The sequence below is a fragment of the Callionymus lyra genome, chromosome 12 (genome assembly GCF_982586985.1).
Source record: "Callionymus lyra chromosome 12, fCalLyr1.hap1.1, whole genome shotgun sequence".
Taxonomy (NCBI): Eukaryota; Metazoa; Chordata; class Actinopteri; order Syngnathiformes; family Callionymidae; genus Callionymus; species Callionymus lyra.
The window spans coordinates 12,977,429-12,997,531 of NC_141829.1; the positions used below are offsets into that span (position 1 = coordinate 12,977,429).

Here is a 20,103-nt window from a genome sequence, read left to right on the forward strand (position 1 = left end):
GAATGTTGCACTGAATGATAGTTTGGCAAAATCCGTCCTGTCACTGTTTATCTATGATGAATGACGAGCTTTTACATTGTGACACCATTTTTTTTTTCTTTTTTAAAAGCACAACTTTATTTACTTTTCGTTGTTTATTATTTGTTCATGTTTTCAGTTTCCATTGTAATAACTTTTCAACATCAATTTCCAAACGTTTTATTTATATTTATTATGCATTTTGGCAGATAATGTCTTTGGTAGTTGGATGAATCAAACCCTCTCCAACTGTGTGAGGTTTTCTTTTAGCTCGAACAATGTAGTACGAGAATAAAAATAACCAAATATTCTTCTTTCTTTAATAAAAAAAACAACTTCTTTTTGCTCTGTCTGGATTGTTTTTGAAGTTTTGAAGGCTTTAAACATTTGTCAAAGAGGATCTTCGAACATTTATTACATTATATTAAATTCCATTCTTTCCTTCCCTTTTCTGAGGTTCCCCCTAGCGCCACCTGGCGGCCCAAGACTTTGAAAACCACTGTCATGTCTTCAGGACAAATCATACCCCTTTGGAAAAAAACAACCAAAAAGTGAATTTAAGGTCCATAACTCCTAAAATAATAAACAAATTAAATACGTTTACGAGTTTAATAAAAAATAATATATATTTTTAAAGAGTACCGGATCATAATTAATCTATTTTAAATGTACATACACGGTAACAGTACATATTAAAAATGTGCCTCATTGTGACAAAGAGGAGTGAAATTAAAATATTAAACGTATTCATAATTATACGGTGTATAGCTTTGCTGCCCTCTAGTGGCCACTGCTTACTTACAAAAGCGGGTCAGTGCGCATGCTCAGAAAAACCTGCGTCTCAGCTCAGTTGTCTTTGTAGCTTCGCCTTCAACCATCTCAACCATGTTCTCCGCTGTGAGAAGCTGCAGACACTCGCAGGTTTTGAAATCCTCAGCGAACCAAGTGAAGAGCAGAGAAAGAAAACAACTCTTTTGTTTTATGTCGAAATAAAGCTGCTAACGTGACCTAGCGTTTGACCTGCATTTGATGCGCATGCGCACCTGGTTCGGATGGTACGTATTTAAATTGCCATTTATTTCTCAAATTAATTATTTTGCAAACTTTTGCTAATATAAAGGATACCGTCGATTGTTACTGTTTTAAGTATAACAATATCAATAAAAAAAAGCGTTAAATTGAATAATCTTATAGTTATCAGTCAAGTTATAGAAACAAATATCATATCAATATATTGTTTTTTATTTAGGTGAACATGATGTACTGTCAGAGCAGGCTTTCTACATGGTGGGGCCTGTTGAAGAGATCTGAAAAACTGGCTGAAAATCATTCATTAACAAATACATTAAGTGAATTATTGTACAGAATAAACTTTTATTTGTAAAAAGAAACATTTTCTGCTATTCAATCTTTTTATTATGACATTATTACTCAACATTTTTACAAGCACACATGAGAGTTTAGTGGATTTCTTATATGGTTTAATATAAAAAAAAAAATCTGCAATCTTTCAAAATCAATTTTTAAATGGTTATAAATTTAATGCAAATGGCGAAGGACTTTGTTCAGCTCCCGCTCCTTCTCCAGAAGTCTGTTGCTGTGATCTTTAAAGGCTTCAAAATTCTGAAAAAAACAAACAGTTAAATAAGAGCAGGTGGTTTAAAATCTTTACATTCAAAGATGTTCACCATATTCATCGTCGTGCACTTCCTCATGAGATGCTTCACTTTGACGTCGGCGTTCACCGCCTCCGCTTCCTGTGCGAACCTAAAAACAAGGCCATGAACATCAGCGTTTACACGCGAGCGAAGAGATTTGTTGTGTCTCAAATCGCATACTAGTGTACTCAAAGTTAGTATTTTTAGTGCGTAAGTGCGTCTCAATTCTTAATATGCGAAATTTAGTGCGCCATGCACACTAAATTGGCATACTAAAACGCCCACAAAACTGAGTATGGTTCGATGGACACTGACCACCCTAAACGGCCGCCATCTTAATGACGTTTTAAAAGGAAGTTACGTCATATATATATATATATGCATGTATATGCATATACTTACAGGTGTATTTTCAGCAGCAGTAAAGGGATGACACGTCTTCGCTGCTGATACCAGCTTAAATATCTCGCGAATATTTAGATTCTCATATTTTTCTTTATTTCTTTTTCCAAACTTGCAAAACGTGCTGCCAGTAGGTGGCGATAGCGTTCCAACAGCTGGTTGAAACATCGTTAAATAGTAGTGGAAGAAGAAGCTGTCGCGTCATTTCCTGTTAGTGTGTAGCAGCAGTGTTTGATTTGAGACATACTATCTGTTGAGAATTTGCGTACTAGTTAGTATATACACTATCCTGATGCATACTAACTTCTAGTATACGAAGAGAAGTGTGCGATTTGAGACGCAGCACTGACCTGTCTTCCGCTTTGATCCTCGACTTCCTCTCGTCTTTGTATTTATGCTGGAGATGCTGAATCTCTCTTTCTTTCTCCTGGAAGTCCAGTTTTTAAGTATAAAGCCTTAAAAAAAAAACCCACATTTTTAAATAATCAACCTGAAGTAGTTTGGCTCTCTCTCCCGTCAGCTGCAGCAGCTTGTCCATCTCTTTGCTGAGGCCCGTGGCGTCCTGTCGCAGACTCGTCTCTCTCACCTCGTGAGCCTCCTCCGCGTGCTGCAGCTGAACCTTCAGGTCTGAACGTTGAAGTTTTGTTATTTCAAGATTACGAATCGCGAGGATTGTGTGATGAGTCGTGGTTCACCTTTGCACATTTCCAGGGCGTCCTCGTGGCGTCGCTGCAGATCCTCCACTTGACCGCAGAGCGACGCCTCCCTCTCGCAGTGCGCCGTCGTCTGCTTCTCAAGTTTCGACTCAAATCCGGCTATTTTCTCCCTTTTTTGAAAAGTGCAAATGTTAAATATTTAAGTAAGTAAGTAAGTAATTTTTATTTGTATAGCGCATTTCCAGACCAGGGTCACAAAGCGCTTAAACAACCAGAACAATATTCAATAAAGTATATACTTTAAAGGTCAAGATAAAACTGATAACACAACAGGAGTTCCAGAAAATCAAGGAAAAGCCTGAACAAATAGAAACGTCTTAAGATGTTTCTTGAAGGAGTCAGTAGATCATCAAGCACAAAGAGAGAGGAATCGTTCCAAAGCTTAGGAGCAACAGTCTGGAAGGATTTCTCTCCTCTGGTCCTGAACCGTGTTCAGGAACCATCAGTAGATTCTGATCCACAGACCTCAGAGCCCGAGGATGAATGTCGTTCATTCAACCGATTGACACGAACGAACCTGTATTCTTTCTCCTTTTTACTGAACTCCTCCGTCAGCCGCGTGAAATCTCGCGTCAGCTTTTGAAGGTTGACTTCTGTATCGTGAAGCTTTTGGGAAAACAGCGAGTTGTTCTCCTCCTGCAGGTGAGTGTTTTCACGCTTCAGCTGAACGTTCTGCTTCTTGTACTCGTTCTTGAAGACGATGATCTCGTCGTTGTTGGCGGCCAGATCCCGGAATCTTTTCTCCAGCATCTCCGCTTTCTTCCGTTGCTCCTCCAGAGCTTTCTGGCCGCCTTTCGATTTGGACTCCAGCTCCGTGTTGACGTTCTGAAGGGTTTGACATTTGATCTGCAGGTCGTCGTGTCTTTGCTTCAGGTTGCCGAACAAGTTGGACTGTTCAAGAGTCCTGGCCTGAAGCATCCCGAGTTCCGTTATCTCCTCCGCTGATAGGGTTTGAAGTTTCTTTGTCAGCATCCCTGCACCATCAATGCGCTGTAGAAATAATCAGTAAAAGCCTTGCTTGTGATAAACTGCCTCAAAAAATAAAAGTTGAATTAAAAAAACCCACAAACGGTTAGATTTGCCTTCATGTTTTCACATTAAAGACTATTGAAGTTTATTTGTAAAGGATGTTTTTGCCTGAAATCCATGCTTTTATTTGAAACTAGATATGACAATATAATTATCCCTTTTATCTCTTAAATAATGACTTTGATCCTGTAATATATCATCTTTATTCTCCCTTCCTTCTGTATTTCTAGTCAGAACTAACAATTATATTCATTTTTATATTAGGTTTGACCAAGTAAACACTCCTTTAAAACCTCATCTTTTTGTGAATTAAACAATGTAGTTACTTCTTTTTATTCAACTTGTGATGTCACGTCTAAATCTGCTCAATAATAGATAATAAATTATAATTATGTGTCAGTTTTGTTCAAGTTCCATCCAAATTACATTGCATTATTTATGACTTATAACTCTCACTTTAAAGTAGTTAGTTATATTATATATTATATTATTATTATATTATAGTTATAAACAATTTCCCGAAGGAGACCTCCTGAGGGATCAATAAAGTTCTACCTAACCTAACCTATATTACAATATTAGTGTCAAAAGTTTTACCATACGCTACGTATTCATTACTTTTGCATTATATACACAATAAACATTGATTTGACGTTTTCAATACAGTAACATTTATGGCTCCCAGCAAAATACTATTGTGACAGAAATACTGTTATATTTGGCATAATAATAGTATTATTGTATTATTAGTATTATTTATTGCTAATTTATCTGAATGTGAATAGGATCAGAGAAAACCAGAAATGATACACAACCCAAACAAAAATCCATCACAATCTCACAGTTAATATTATTATTAATTTATTTGTATCGTTTAGCAATGCTAATAAAGGTGCTACAATATCCCAGAATGCAATTCGTCAAACTTCGTTGATAGACGTCTTTGTTTGAATGTTTAGCGATTTTTATTTACTTGAAAAAAACACATGAAAATAATTCACAACAAAAGGTTTGTTAAACTTCTTATACTCACTCGTATTATTGATATTTTACTTACCTCCATGTTGTACTAAAAAGTCGTCCTTCGCGTTTTCTACTCGAGAAACCAAAAAGTAGACGACATTATCTTCGTTAAAAGCTAAATAAACAGAATAATAAAAACAACTAATATGGCGAAAAACACTCGAGTAGAACCGAAGTTTGTTTTTGGTTGCTGTGGAGAATTTTATATGGCGGGGGCAAGTGCAACGTCAGTGACGCAAACTCGCCTCACGATGGCAGTGTTGAGCTACACACAAAAAATAGCTAGTCGTATTTAGTTTAACTTTTTTTTTCTAATGCTCAGCCAGCTTTCAGTGCTGTTTGTTACAACACCCTTTGAAATATCCGTATTTTAGTAATTATTTTTTTGGCTGATTTATAAATCAACAGATTGTTGTTGTTTCATTCAAACTTTCCAACATAAGCAGCGTTTGTGATCGTAGTATCGGTTCATCCCTGGCTCAGCGGATAAACAATGGTTAATATCCCACTGTGAATCATCTCAGGTCATGGGGACAAAGTCAGGGCCCCAGTGGATTTTTAAGCCTGGGTTGTTGGTGGGGGGTGGATGGTGGGGGGGGAGCGGCTGTCCGCGTCTTAAGCCACGCCCCCTATTTGATCAACTTGCTGGCCCGGATTGAGAGGAAACTAACAGCATCCTAGCTCCAGTCCCTGCGGCTCCTCCATCTGCACAGCGGAGCTGGACGGTCCAGCCAGAATGCGGAGAGCACTGATACTACAAGTCCTTTTCGTCTACACACACTGGGTCAGCTGGTGCGAGTGTGAAGGTGAGTCTTTCTTACCAACTTGAATCCACTGATGCAGCAGCCAGTGCACTTGTTGCTGCTGAGATACTGACTTCTCCCAAAAACCCCCCCCTGACTGTTATTACAATTCTTTTAATTAGTACTACTTTGATCTGACCACCCAGTAGAGTAATATTGGCCCCCCGGGTGGGGGGGGATGTGTTGTTGAGGCACAAAGCCCTCTTCAGACAGATTGTAAAGTTCTCTGGAGGAACTTTTGCTCAGATTTGCTGTTGCTAGGTAACAATAGCATGTGACTTACAGACAAGCTAAGGTCGGAGAGTTACTGGTACAAATCCCACAATTACAACCTACCTCACTTCAAAAGTAGAAAGAAGTTGCGATAAAAGTGTATGAAAAAAAGATGGTCCCTGGAAAAAGGACATTTGTTATGTACAGCTTTGTTGTTCATGACAGTCTTGTGTTTGTCTCCCATGTTCCGGCTACAGCCTGCTTCTCAAATTGTAATCTGCTTTCTTTTTGCTCAACCCTTAGTATGTAAGCTCCTTAGTGTGAATCAAGCAACTAATTACGCTGCAGCTGCTGCCGAATGGAGGCATTTCCAACCTAAGAAACCGTTGCAAAATACTGTTCCCAAGAATCTCCTTCTGACCGTTCAATCGCAGTGCATGGCCGTTTGAAAAAGCCGTGAGTGATGCTTGCGGAAAAAACTGTCCCGGCAGTTTAAACTGCAGCATTTCAAGAATTTTCTTGGTATTTCCTTTGAATCCCACCAGTCGTCCGAGTAATAATGCTGTCATTCTTGCCCCCTTGGAAGTGACGTCCTCTGTCAGCGCTTCTATATTGCTTTTAAAGACGGATTTTAAATGACTCAAATAGAAGTTCAGTCAACTATGATGAAAGAAACTTCCTGTCAAGGTTGTGATGGACAAGTGCTGAGCTTAAAGTATGGTTATTAATTTAAGAGTTCCTATTTGTATTAAGTGACCTATTAGTTCAACCTCAGGGTCAACAAACTGCTTACAGCGGCGTTAATAGCTAATGTAACGCCGTAATTGGATGTTTTTGTTCCTTAACCGTCGCATGACTTTTCTGCTGCCGAGGCAAGTTTAAAAGGATAAAAACAAATTAAAGTTGTCACCTCTATTAATCATTGTCTGGGAGGGTCTTCATAACAAATTAAGTGCTGTTTAAAGTTCACCCTTATTTAGTTTTAAGACAATTTCCAGTAAAAGTGGGTCAATGTTTTGTGTGAATGTGTCCAACTTGGCATTAATGTTTGTGTTACACCGCACACATTTATTCCGGTCCAAGAGCCTAAATCCGTAATAGTAGCACCGCCTTGGCACACAACAAATAAGCATATTTATTCTTCCTTTTCCCGCAACCCTCACTACATATACAAACAAGTTCTTTAGAAAAAAACTTTAGCATAAAGAAGTACAGAATCTCACGTTGAGATTTTTTTATTTGAACCAGCTCAAGTCTTACAAATATCCTAAAGTCTGTCCCAAGTCGCTGCCAATGTTCTTTGGTGTTTTTCACCACATTGTTTGTAGCGGCCAGAGCCAAAGTCACTTGTTTGGCGATCGACCGCATTCTGTTGCATTGATTTCCATATGAAATAAGCAGCAGCACTTTGCTCTGACAGCATGGACAGGTCCGGCGTTTCATTCTGCCAGAGGCTGAATCTTGGCCAAAACCAAACTACGCTGATGAAATCCAGGAGGAGAACTTTGATAGAAGACTTTAAAAAAAAAGAGGTTATTTCGGGGGTTAATGGACAGGTGGTCCTCTCATGATGGAGCTTCTTTTGTGCAATCTTATCATAGAAAGTACTACTTACTGTACTCGTCCTGGTCTTCTCCATAGTGGCTTTTTTTTTTAGGGTGATGCTTGCATTTATGAGTTTGAATCCCTGCTGGGACCGCTTTTGTGCCTTTTGTAATTTCACAGTGGTGCTCGAGGTATTCAGTGGGCTTCATTCTAATGAAAATTCCTCCACTGCTCTTCTTTGTTGGACAATAGTTGGGTGTCCTCATCTCCCTGCGTAGAAAGTGCAGTGTCCTCTCCTGCTGTGGGTTTAAGTTGCTAATTAGGAACTACAAGTATCAGGGAAAAAAGGGAAGCAAAACATTTAATTAACGGCAAAAAAAAACACTTAACAACTTTGATTTTACACCTTCAGATTGCACTTTTCAACCCGCCCTTCCAGATCACATAACCCGACTTACGGCGAGAGGAAGAAAGATCACATTTTACAACACTTTCTTTCAATGGTGTAAGAGAATCCAATCTGGAAACAGGTGTTGAAAAGTTCAGCTTTAAACTTTCAGCCACCTTTCCCACAAGCAAAAATACAGCAGTGCCAGCATTAGAAAGCCTCCTGCAGATCTGTTTCACACTACTCACCCTTAGCAAAAATGAGTACACTTGTAGTTCATTTGACCAAGTATACTTAAGTATAGTAAGTATACTCTGGTATTTGTTCTTGAAGTGTACTAAAAGCATATTAATTTGATACTTATTTGGACTAAATTTTAGCATAACAAAGGTTTGCAGATGGAGTATACACTTTAAGTATACTCTAAGTTTTTCATTTAGTTTAGATAGGTATACGATAGCATACTCAAAGTACACTATTCTTCAAACTACCAAGTTACTAGGTACAGCATATACTTCTAGTACACATTTTGGTAAAATGCACAGCACTTAACAGACTCACACGGTATAAAAAAACGGCAATGTTGTAGGGTAACTAATGTGTTGATATAAGTGTGTATTAAATAGATGTTGGACTCTATTGTATCATCAGTATATGTGTGTTTGTACAAAACTCTCTTTTCATTGAAATATTTACATAAGAAAATGTGCTTAAGCCCCACCCACTGAAAACATTTTGTTTTTCTAGAGATTAAATCTTCTTTACCATGTCACTGTGCATCATCAATCCTGGAAGTCTCCACCTCCAAGGGACTCATTGTATAATAACGTGTGATTACAGCTGGCTGAAGGTGGAGTGAAGCCATTATTACGTCATAATGGACTGGGCTCTTCTAACCTCTCGTTCACTGAGATTTCAGACGGGGGAGAACTTTATAAAATGATAACTTATGGTCACGGTGAGGGACTTATGGAATCTTGGAGAGGAAGACTCCAACATTTAAGTTTCCAGCTAATGGGCTTTGACCACTAGGCCATCGTATGTCACGTACATGACGTATTTTTGACACGATGGTTGCCTCAAGAAATAAAGACGGACAAGGACCGAACCATGTTTCCAAATGGTAAATAACATTGCCAAACCCTAATGATTGAGACTACAACTTGATTAATAAAAAAAGCAAAGTTTTTCTTTGTTGTGTCTATGTCTTTAAGGTACAAAAAGATAATGAAAATTATTCTTATTTGTTATAAACCTAAACTCCATCACTACCTGATCGTACACATGTAAATTTCTAATGGTGGTAATACTAGTCATTACCAGCAAATTTGAGTATCTAACAATATCTAACAGTATCCGCCCTTTCCCAGAATACTTTGCACAGTTTACATCTGTATCACCACCACAATAATAAAGTTAACCCAAACAAGCAAGTTTTATACTTTACTTGAAGTACATTTTATGAAGTACACTTGAGTTTGACTATACATCCAAAATAAACTTCAACTACACTACTCCTTTTTAAAATAAAAACATATATTTATAATACACTTGAATATACTTGTTTTTGTGAAGGTATCGTACCGTTATATATATATATAATTTCTCCTGATATCTTGTCACTAAGGTCTCATCAGTTATGTATTCGATCACAACCCCTCATTAAGCATGTTTATGCAGCCACGAGAACACTAGTAGGCTTTTCTTAAGTGCTAATGTACTGTAGACCTGAGTTTGTCCCTCCTGTCATGCCTTATATGATGCTGAAACCCCTGGGATCAATTTGCTGCAACAAAGGACCCCTTTGAGCAGAATGTGAGCAGTTTTATCATTAGTAAACCGAGCAGGAAAACAAGGGTTTCTCCTGCCCGAGACTTCTATATGGAGCCTTACAGTCTAATTTAGTGTTACTCAGATAAAGTTCAGTTTGAGGATTCTAGTCCAGCACTTTGAAACACAGGAAACGATCCTTGACTATTTATTCTTCGTATCTACTGAAAATGTATCTGGAAAAAAATATGTGTTCATTGGAATTTGCGATATAGTTTCCTCCTATGTTGACTTCCCTCCTATGTTGACTTCCCTGTGTTATCAAAGTATTCGCTCTATCAGTAAATCTTCAATAAATACCAGTAAATTCCAACTAAGCAAGATCATTGCCAAGTCACCTTTAAGGTATTTGAGTCAACATTTTATTATCCAATACTTTTCTGCCTGGATGTATTTTCAATTACTGGAGTAGAGAGTGACATTTTAATTAGGACTTGATCTAGTCTCTGACTAGAATTAGGACTGGGTATCAATTGAATATATTTAATACTAGTACTAATACTGATACATTTACTCAAGAAAGAAGAAAATGACATTACAAAGAATAACAATCATGAGTTAAATTTCCAAGCTATTACAAGCTGTTAATTTACAGAAAAAAACTTGTACAAACATTTTGAACCAAAAGACGAAGCATGTTTCAATACTTCAATACTGCCTCCATGGATACATTGCTCTAGTCACAATGTGCTACTCTTTCACTACTAGACCATGATAAAAACCTCATCTTCAACTTTTTATTGTCTTTTTGAACTCATAATAAAGTATTTCATTGTTAATACCTTGTGGGACTAATAAAGGAAAAATGTATCGATCTACCTCATAAGCTCAAAGAATAGCACACTATTGACGTCATACAACAATAATGTTATATATATTTTTGTCGTTTGAAGTCTTAAACACCAGTTTAATTCTTGTTAATGAAGCGCTTCACTGCTTTTGCTGACCTCACTGGTTTCCTCACTATAGACCTCCATTTAGCATTTTTATCTAAAGGTTTCTGCCTCTCATATCTTATCTAAACCTGCTCTTGTAAACCTTTATTTTACCTTGAATTATACGTTTAAACTCTTGGGTTACAGATGTAGTTTCATAGTATATTTCAAAGTCTGAAGGAAAATAATAAAAATAGATTGTCCAAGACTGTTATATATGAATCTATTATTTTGTCATCTCAAGTGTGTTTAGGTATTTATTCCTGACTGAGAAATGGTTTCTAAGATAGCTGACCCTTCAGAGCCGGAGACTGACCCTCCCCAAGCACCACTAATCACCACCTCGGCACTATCCTTTCGCAAAGAATTTAGGTTGAAGTGGACATGGTACCACCTTGTACCACCGGCTACATGTCAGCATGAATCAGGCTGTCACAGTGAGACAATCAGACATTCCAGTTCAGATGGGTCTGGTGGAATGTTGTGCTGGACCACGCTGCCGGAATCCATCTCTCCTGGAGATTCTCAGCGAAGATAGAGAAGTAGGAAATTATCTCTACAACGTTGCTCAGGGAGGACTTCAAAAGAAGGCTTAGGGTCAGTTGTGTAACTGGCTGAAGAGACGACATGGCATGTCTGACCCGCCAAACATCTCCTTGTTTACCAATATAAGATCTACTCCTATATATAGCTGTCTGCATGCAGGGAAAATAAAGAGTGGATGAAAGTTTGAACTGGCAAATCCACCTTTTGTGTGCAGGATGTGAATCGTGGGCGTTCAGCTGTGGGACTGGACGATGTATCCCGCAGGACTGGACATGTGACGGGACGTCTGACTGTTTGGATGGATCGGATGAACACGGCTGTCGTGAGTTGCGCTTTAATTCGTTTTCTAATGTTGTACAAAAGTGTGTCATTTCACCGTTGCTTCCACACTGTCTTAGCTAAACTGCAGAAAGTCAACAAATGTAGTAGTGTGTAAACTGTCATTTGAAAAACGTCATTTTATTCACGCTATTAAGGTAAATTTTACTTAACAATTTCTTAACTATTGTTCAAATATCGCATCATATAATTACTTATTACAATGTAGGTAGGGGTGTTACTATACAGGAGCAGCAGGTTGAAATATTGCAATATATACTGTGGGAAAAGGGATATATTTGTAGTATTGTCGAGTACTTGACTCTGGCGTTGCAGAATTTACAGACCACATGACTCTTGACGAAGTCGTAACTGCTTTCATTTGTTTTGAAACCAAAATATGTCCAAACATCAGCTTTAAAAGATACTGGAGTCGACTGTATCCTCTCGTCCTCAGTCGTCACACCTTGTCACACCCTTGTCACAGGACACTATCACACCCTTTACAGTTTGTATTCATATGAAGGGACTGAGGGGAAACCACGATGACAGAAAGAAGTCCCAGGTTTCTCTTTTACTTATATTTTAAAGGTTGAATAAATCTGAAAAGCAGTATTGATTAGCCTAATACATTGATTGATTGATACTGTACACCTTATATTATTCCCACATCAGGGATATTTATCAGGTTATTAATGCAGTTAAAAAAAAGATTAACCATACAATTAGATTCTATTAAGACATGCAGCACACATGTTAAAATAGTAAACAAAATAAATAGAAATTAATGATAAAAAAAGAACAATAATAGTTAAAATAATGTAAAATGTATTAACAACAACATTAGTCTGAGTACAGAAGTGGGGGGAGGGAGTTGTTTTTACAGTTAGCAAAACAGGAAGTAGCGTCAGAATCTCTCCGTCCTGCGGCGCAGGTGAACTAAATGTGGTGATTGTTGTTTATTCCATCAGCTCAGGTAACCTGCAGCCAAAGTGAATTCCAGTGTGCGACAAACGGCGAGTGTGTTCCGGCCGGCTGGGTGTGCGACAATGAGGAAGACTGTGAAGACGGCTCGGACGAGAGACAACACTGTGGTGAGTACCTTTGTTGTTATCCGCGAGAAAAAACAAAAGGTGAGAAACAAGTGCTGACGAATACAGTGCAGAAGAGCACTGTGAGGGCACATACCTCCACCAAGGAGCTCAATTTAAATGGAAAGCGCAGCAGACAAGTGAATTAAAACAACTTCCGTGATTCAAGACTAATCATTTATGGATATGTTTGTCTTCAGAGGCAAGTTTCTATTTCTTTGTCCCATGATCCAAATAAAATACATTTTACTTTACCATTTCTTGTTAAAACGTCCTATCCTATAATTACTTTACTTTACATTACATTGTAGATAGGGGTGTTACTATACAGGAGCAGCAGGTTGATATATTGCAATATATATTCTGATACTGTAGGAACAAGTTTATATTTGCAGTTTTGTCCGACTACTCGACTCTGGTGTTGCCACATGACTCTTGACGAAGTCGTAACTGCATTCATTTTTTTTAAACCAAAATATGTCGAAAACATTAGCTTTAGTAACTGCTGGAGTCGACTGTATCCTCTCGTCCTCAGTCATCGCTGGGATCTCGCAGGATATCACTGTTCCTTTTGTTGTGAAGGATATAGTGCCATCTATTAGTCGGAAGTTAATCAATGTATATTAGGTTGTTGTGCCTGTGTATCTACTTATCGATTTATTTTTTATTTCCTAAATACATGTCAGGATGTGGTGCTCGGATAGTCCTTACTTTGTCCTATGATATAAATAATATAAATGAACTTTGTTCATTTAAAAATGCATTAAATAAACAAAAAAAACAGTTGAACTGTAAAATTAGCTTACGATAAAAACATATGTATAAACTTGTTTTTTTTCGACCTGGAAAAGTTTGGCGACCTATTAATTGGGGCTATGCGACCTACTTTCTGCTCTCGACCCATGACTTGAGAGTCTCCAGTCCAAATCAAACACACCAACGAATTAAACTTCAAAGCATTTATATTGTTTCCTCAAACACCAATATCAGCTTTTAGTAGGTGTGTATTGGCAAGAATCTTCAGAAACATATTACGATACAGGGGCAACCATACGATATATTGCGATTTATATATTGAATATATTTCGTATCGTCCCAGTACTTGACTCTGGTGTTTACAGAGTTTACAGAATCTTGATGAAGTCGTAACTGCTTTCATTTGTTTTGAAACCAAAATATGTCCAAAAATCAGCTTTAAAAACTGCTGGAGTCGACTGTATCCTCTTGTCCTCAGTCATGCCAGAGATCTCACAGGATTTCATTGTTCCTTTTGCTGCAGATTACGTAATAATTGCTGGGATCTAGCGCCTGGAAGTTTAATTGCAACACAAAAATGAACACGGCGTAAATATTTTAACGTTAAATGTATTATTTTAATTAAAAACACTAGTGAACTATTAACCATAGAATAACTATGGTAACACATCAATGTGTTCATGTGATCTGCAAGTCAAAAAACAAACAAAAAAAACAACTATTTATTCATTTATTTTTCTAACATCCCAAGCCTTAGTTGAAGTGTTATTTAATATGTTTTTAAGATACATTTCTTCATGTGTGTGTAGCGGGGTGGACGTGCAGCAGCGCTCAGTTCACCTGTGACAACGGTGTTTGCATCCCAGAGAGTTACCACTGTGACCGTTCGTCCGACTGCTCGGATGGGTCGGATGAAAGAAACTGTCGTAAGTCTACCTCTCTTTCTTTTTTTTTTTCCTCTTAATCTCACGCTCCTGAGGCATTTTATTCAATTTGTAAAGATTAAGCGTCTCGCTGACGGACGAGGCGGGTCACAATATGCTGCTTGTTGTTGGAGGTTGATTGTAGATTCCTCGGTGGATTAGTCAAGCCGACGTTCAGCAGCTATGCCGTTGTTGTGTATGAACACGGATGAGCCACAAGGGCCCGGTTCAGTGTGAGGTTCTCTCACAATGGATGGAGGAGTTTTTAGGTCTCGTCTGTCATGCCGGAGTTACACTTCGGCAGATTAACCTCCGATTCACCGGAGCATCTGAAGACACCACAGCTGCCATGCTCGATTATATGCATCGTGATGTTTTAATCTGCCAGATTATCCTGAGTGCTCGCAGCTGAGATGCGCTAATGGCGCCTGCTATAACCGAACGCAGCGGTGTGACCAGATAATGGACTGCCGGGATGGATCTGACGAGGCAAATTGCAGTGAGTAACCAGCGTTTCCTGGAGATTTAATCCAAGCAAGACTTTTCTTTGACTGTTAATATGGATGTATATCAGTGCCGTCAGAATATTGAATGTTTGCATTGAACTTTTTAAATGTTGAAACTTTTTGTTTTGATTGAAATGTTGTTTTTTTTCATTCTTTTTTAAAAATGATTTAATTCAATCATTTCTACATTAAAAAGACAAATCTATCACAATCACACATTGACGAACACATGATGAAGTAGAAGCAACTAGTTGTCAAGTGGGACCATAATACCAGTTTATTTATATTCAATTTAAACTGCTACGAATAGAAAATATTTAATTAGAACATTTATTTTTGAATTATTGGAATTGCAATATCATAATTGTAATTTTGAAAATGTTAAAATTCAGATATTATAAAAAAAAATGTAATTCAACCTTTAAATAAAGAAATTATTCAATTTAATTAAAGATAAACAAATATTTAAACGCTGAAAAAAACTTTATTGTATTTATAACGACAGCTACTGTTATCTGTACAAAAACTATTTTAATAAAAAATCGTCTAAAAATGTTCAATTCGATGTCAAATGTCAAATGCACTTATAATTTACTTTTTTATTGGAATGTTTCTTCAAGCATTGAAAACATTTTCATGAATAAATGAATGTCATCATTTCTATATTGATCGGTTGTTTAAATTTGTATAGTTTCAAATTTATAATAAATGAACAGTTTAATATTCAAATTCTAATCATTAAAAAGTATGTTTCCTTAATTCAATATTTTAAAAGTGTCCCCTTCAAATTCATTATAAAAAAGATTGCCACTATTATACCAAAATCTTTATATTGAATTTAAAAAGGTTTTGACTTGAACTTAAAAAACATATCTTGGAATTATTGGAATTAGAATATTGAACTCTATTTGTAAAAAACAAACAAACAAGCAAACAATTAATTTTGAAAACCTTCACATTTTTTTATTCAATAACTTTTTATCTCAACATTTAAAACGTAACATTCAACCTTCATCATTCTGATGCCACTGATCTACTTCCATACATCACCAACTCGTTCTTCATCTCCTCCTCTGGCGTCTGCAGCACAGCACTGTAACACAGGCCTCTTCCCATGTCACAACGGACTGTGCGTCCCACGACGCTACGTCTGTGACCACGATGACGACTGTGGAGACCAGAGCGACGAGTTCGACTGCTGTAAGGTTTTCTCGCGCTGCCAATCGTTTGTCAAAAAATATTAATACTTCTCCTTCATTCGCAGCTTATCCTCCTTGCAAGGGAAACTACTTCACCTGCCCGAGCGGTCGCTGCATCCATCCTGTGTGGCTCTGTGACGGAGAGGACGACTGTGGAGACAACGCCGACGAGAAAGGCTGTGGTATTAACACCAGTTTCTTCTCTTAAACTACTATTTCTACTGTAGATATGAAGGGTTTCTCTTGATCTTATCAATACTGCTTTGTGTTTCTTATGAAAACACAGCCTTCACAATTATTTTTTTTATTATTATTTTTCTATTAGGTCAGGTTAGGTAGAACTTTATTGAGAAATAGTTTTTTTCCAATTAGCCACAGCAATACATAAATTATTCATAAAAATAAAAATAAAAATAAACATAAACATAAAAATAAAAATAAAAATAAAATAAAATAAAATAAAATAAAATAAAATAAAATAAAATAAAATAAAATAAAATAAAATAAAATAAAATAAAATAAAATAAGAACAAGATTATTATAAGAACTATTGTTATTATTATTACTATTACACATCTGGCCAAGCCGAATCACTCTATGTGGCCCGCCGGATGGTTGGATGGAAGTAGATCAATCTTCATGTTGATATTGTGACCTTGGTGCTGTTTTTCTATTGTTTATTTTGTGTGTTATCTCTTTCATTCTTTTAATTTTTGTAATGCCACCACAAGAACCCCCATGTTGTGTTTACAACACTGGCAATGAAAGTTTTTGATTCTATAAAGACAGTGATTAAGCTAATATGAGAAACAGAGAATACCAAGGTCTGCAATTATACAGAGACTTTCAATAACAGTAACACTGAGCTTATAGGAAATCATTTTATATTTGACCGACGAGTAAGAGCGCTACAAGATTTTTGCCCCTTGTTTGATTTAAGTGTTTACATCCCTGAGTTTAAGGTGTTTTTAATATTACTAACTTGTTCATTTAAGTCAGTAATTATACCAAATTATGTCAAATGTCTTTGTATTTATTAAGATGTTAAGAATAAAATGTTTTGGTTTTAATTTGGAATCGGTGAAACAGTCCTCCAGGAGGTTTGGCTGGTTGGGGGCCAGCAAGACTGTGCTTGTGCTCCTTTAAGTGTGTTATTCAAATGCCTCTTTGTGGCACACGATTGCTCAGCCCCCCCAAGGGGCTTTCAGAATTCCTCCACATGGTCTTGAAGAGTGTGTTTTTTAGAGGATGCCCCCCCCCCGTACCCTCCTTGCCTTTTCTCACTCCTGCTGTGATTTAAAGTGACAGTAAAATAAATAAAATCTTTCCTAGTAATCCCATGCCAATACTAAGTACACATAAATATAACTATCATTGTCGCTCGCTTTCAATTGTTCTAAGATCATCATTAACATCTGGCTTTTGCAGGAAACGTGCCTCGCCAGTGTTACCCTGGAGAGTGGCCGTGTGCTGCCTCTGGTCAGTGCATTACTATAGATCAGCTCTGTGACGGGATCGTTCAGTGTCCGGATGGAGAAGACGAAAGCAACATGACGGCAAGCCTCAACTGCAGTACGTACTAGTAAAACTATGTAACAAAACATTTTAAACCACTCTTTATTTGATGTTGATATATGCATCCTCCCCGTCAGGTATCTGGAAATGTGCTTCTCTGAGCTGTGAGCATCAGTGTCACCCGTCCCCTGATGGAGGAACTTGTTTCTGTCCTGACGGATACGTCGTCGACACCAGTGACAAGCGATCATGTATTGGTAAGCAGAGAGCTCAGGCTTTTATTCATCATGAAGACACGAACATTTTAAGTTCAAAACATAAAATCAAGAACACATTAAGTTAAAACATGATTAAAAATGAATGAAAAGCTTTTTTATTCATTTTTTTAATTGGTTGTTTGAACACATTTATGTTGAGCAATATTTTGTCATATTGAAACAAGCAAATATTGATATTAGAACACATTTTCCAAAAGGTAATCATGGAAGAAGTACAGTATAATGTACACAGGGGTGCAGTTACATATGCTGTGATTGTTGTGTAAGGACTATCAAGCCAAAAGCCAAATGGGACACTAGAGGAAAAAGAGGGGAAGAATATTAACAAAAACAACTCAAATAAAATGTATATAAACCATTAAATTAAAAGTAGTTAATAGTTAAAATAACTTTTCTTTCTAAATATTTCATCTATACACAAAAGAAAAAAAGTCTAAAATAATTTTAAATACTTATACTTGAAACATTTTCAAAAATAGCATGTGTATAATATAATAGAAGTTATACAACAGACTAATTTACTGTATATATTAAATACCAGAAACTTGATTAGCAACTATCAATCGTATATATTTTTTAAAGTTAATATTTTGCTATAGGATTGTTAGAGTTCCATAAATAATCTGTGTCAACATAAAAAAAACATGTGTTTTTTTTGCGACTTTGTGTGTTTTTTAGGCAAATATTGCGTCGTAAAGTAAGCCAAGTAGTTCCAGTTTAGATAATGCAACATGGCTCTGTCAAAGCGACGTAAACTTGATGCAAAAAAACTGAAGATTTAACAAGGTATGGAATGAAAAACGCATAGATGAAGAAAAAATGTTTGAGGGATTCCTATGTACTGTGTGTGTTACGATGTTTACACCATCAACAAGTTGTACAATGTGGTGATTCACTTATATAGATAGATAGATAGATAGATAGATAGAGAACAGGAACTCAATCAAACTTCTCGTTTCAGATTTCGACGACTGTTCGATGTGGGGAGTTTGTGACCAGGTATGTGAGGATCGCGTCGGCTCCCACCACTGCAGTTGTCACGAGGGCTACGTTCTTGAGCAGCACCGACATTGTCGGGCTAATATCTCAAGTGAGCATCTTTTTTTTCAGCGTCTTGCTTTTCCCTAAACAATCTTGGGATGTACATGTTAAAATATATCAACTGTTAATTGTTTTTCATCAGCTGGAGCTCCATCCATGGTGTTTTCTAACGGCAGAGATTTGATCGTCGCCGACATCCACGGCCACAATCTGCGAACCTTAGTCCAGTCCCAAAACCGAGGGATTGCAACAGGAGTGGACTTTCATTTCAGCCTGCAAAAGATCTTCTGGACGGATACTATTCAAAACAAGGTAATTATAAACAAGCCTTTTATTTTCCTACCTTTATAGATCCATTAGCAGTCATTTAGATTGTTCAGTACTCCTCTTCTACCCACACGGTTGCTGGACCAAATTCTTTACCTATCTTTGAAAATATCAGTAATTTTGATACTATAATAATGGGATTGCTTTCAACTCCTCAGCAGCTCTAATCACGATAGACGGAATCCAAATTCTCTAATCTTGAAACCTGCCCTGAAACCGGCGAGATAAACCGTCTACATACCACGGTGCAATTTCTGCAACATGATCTTGTTTTGACGATGTTGAATCAGATTCTGCAGGCATGTCCACTGTTGGTCTTTACTGACCTCTCAGTGGCTTGACCACAGTCCAGAATCATGTCAATCCTTTAACAGGAGTCTGGATGAAGACGACTCATTTTCATAGAAGGAATTCCAAGACCATATTGAGCAACATTCACCAGCCTCCTGTCCAACATTTCTGTTCAATCTATGTTCATTATCTTATCTTAAACACTGCCATTTTCATCTGTCTACATTAACATGAACTCTGATGAGTTTAATCTTGATCACTGGCCTTGTTTTCGGGCCTCGGGGTCACCTTGACCCAGAGATAACCTAGGGGTTAAAAGGATCAGATTGAACCAGATGATAATTTACCAACTAAATAAAAAAATAAAAAAATAACACGAAGAATGTGACCCATTCTTGAAAATGTAACCCTTAAATATTCCTTGATAATTTAATTAAAATGCAGTAATATCAGTTTTAACATCATCTACAGGACATAAAATGTCTCATATATTATGGGATTACGGTGCCAAGGAATAAATGGTTTCTTTAATTTGATTTAATGAAATAATTTTCTTTATGTACATATGTTTGCATCATTTCATCTGATTTATTAGTTTACAATATATATATATCTTAAAAATATGTGTATTTTTCCCATTTTTTTTCATTCTGCTTATATAATTTGTAGATATTGTACTCACTAATATGTGGTACTGAATGCAATAAAAAACATTAACAGTAAATAGAAATATGCAAAAACAACAAGATATA

The 20,103-nt window shown here is 36.9% G+C and overlaps 2 protein-coding genes across 2 annotated transcripts in view; one reads left to right on the forward strand and one right to left on the reverse strand.

Moving 5' to 3' along the window:
* Positions 1-1,411: 1,411 nt before the first annotated feature.
* On the reverse strand, positions 1,412-5,148 carry ccdc89 (coiled-coil domain containing 89). The gene is made up of 7 exons (XM_087804360.1): positions 4,881-5,148; positions 3,312-3,784; positions 2,774-2,904; positions 2,569-2,705; positions 2,429-2,505; positions 1,707-1,785; positions 1,412-1,641 (listed from the first exon to the last, which is right to left on the reverse strand). The coding sequence occupies exons 1-7, from the start codon at positions 4,884-4,886 to the stop codon at positions 1,558-1,560; spliced, it is 987 nt and encodes a 328-aa protein (XP_087660486.1). The 5' UTR covers positions 4,887-5,148; the 3' UTR covers positions 1,412-1,557.
* A 316-nt stretch (positions 5,149-5,464) lies between these two features.
* The window catches only part of lrp2a (low density lipoprotein receptor-related protein 2a), a 70,227-nt gene continuing 55,588 nt past the window's right edge, over positions 5,465-20,103 (forward strand). Inside the window, exons 1-11 of the mRNA XM_087804364.1 lie at positions 5,465-5,652; positions 11,321-11,428; positions 12,396-12,518; positions 14,081-14,197; positions 14,583-14,693; positions 15,787-15,900; positions 15,965-16,081; positions 17,328-17,471; positions 17,552-17,671; positions 18,654-18,782; positions 18,876-19,045. Of these exons, the coding sequence (XP_087660490.1) occupies positions 5,583-5,652; positions 11,321-11,428; positions 12,396-12,518; positions 14,081-14,197; positions 14,583-14,693; positions 15,787-15,900; positions 15,965-16,081; positions 17,328-17,471; positions 17,552-17,671; positions 18,654-18,782; positions 18,876-19,045 (1,323 nt within the window). The 5' untranslated portion in view covers positions 5,465-5,582. The remainder of the gene's footprint in view (positions 5,653-11,320; positions 11,429-12,395; positions 12,519-14,080; positions 14,198-14,582; positions 14,694-15,786; positions 15,901-15,964; positions 16,082-17,327; positions 17,472-17,551; positions 17,672-18,653; positions 18,783-18,875; positions 19,046-20,103) is intronic.

Excerpts from the sequence above, each read along its gene's own strand:
- ccdc89 (XM_087804360.1), bottom strand. Across the intron at positions 2,706-2,773 it reads CGCCCTGGAAATGTGCAAAG|ACCTGAAGGTTCAGCTGCAG; the intron begins GTGAACCACGAC and ends TTCAACGTTCAG. Across the intron at positions 1,642-1,706 it reads AGTGCACGACGATGAATATG|AATTTTGAAGCCTTTAAAGA; the intron begins GTGAACATCTTT and ends TGTTTTTTTCAG.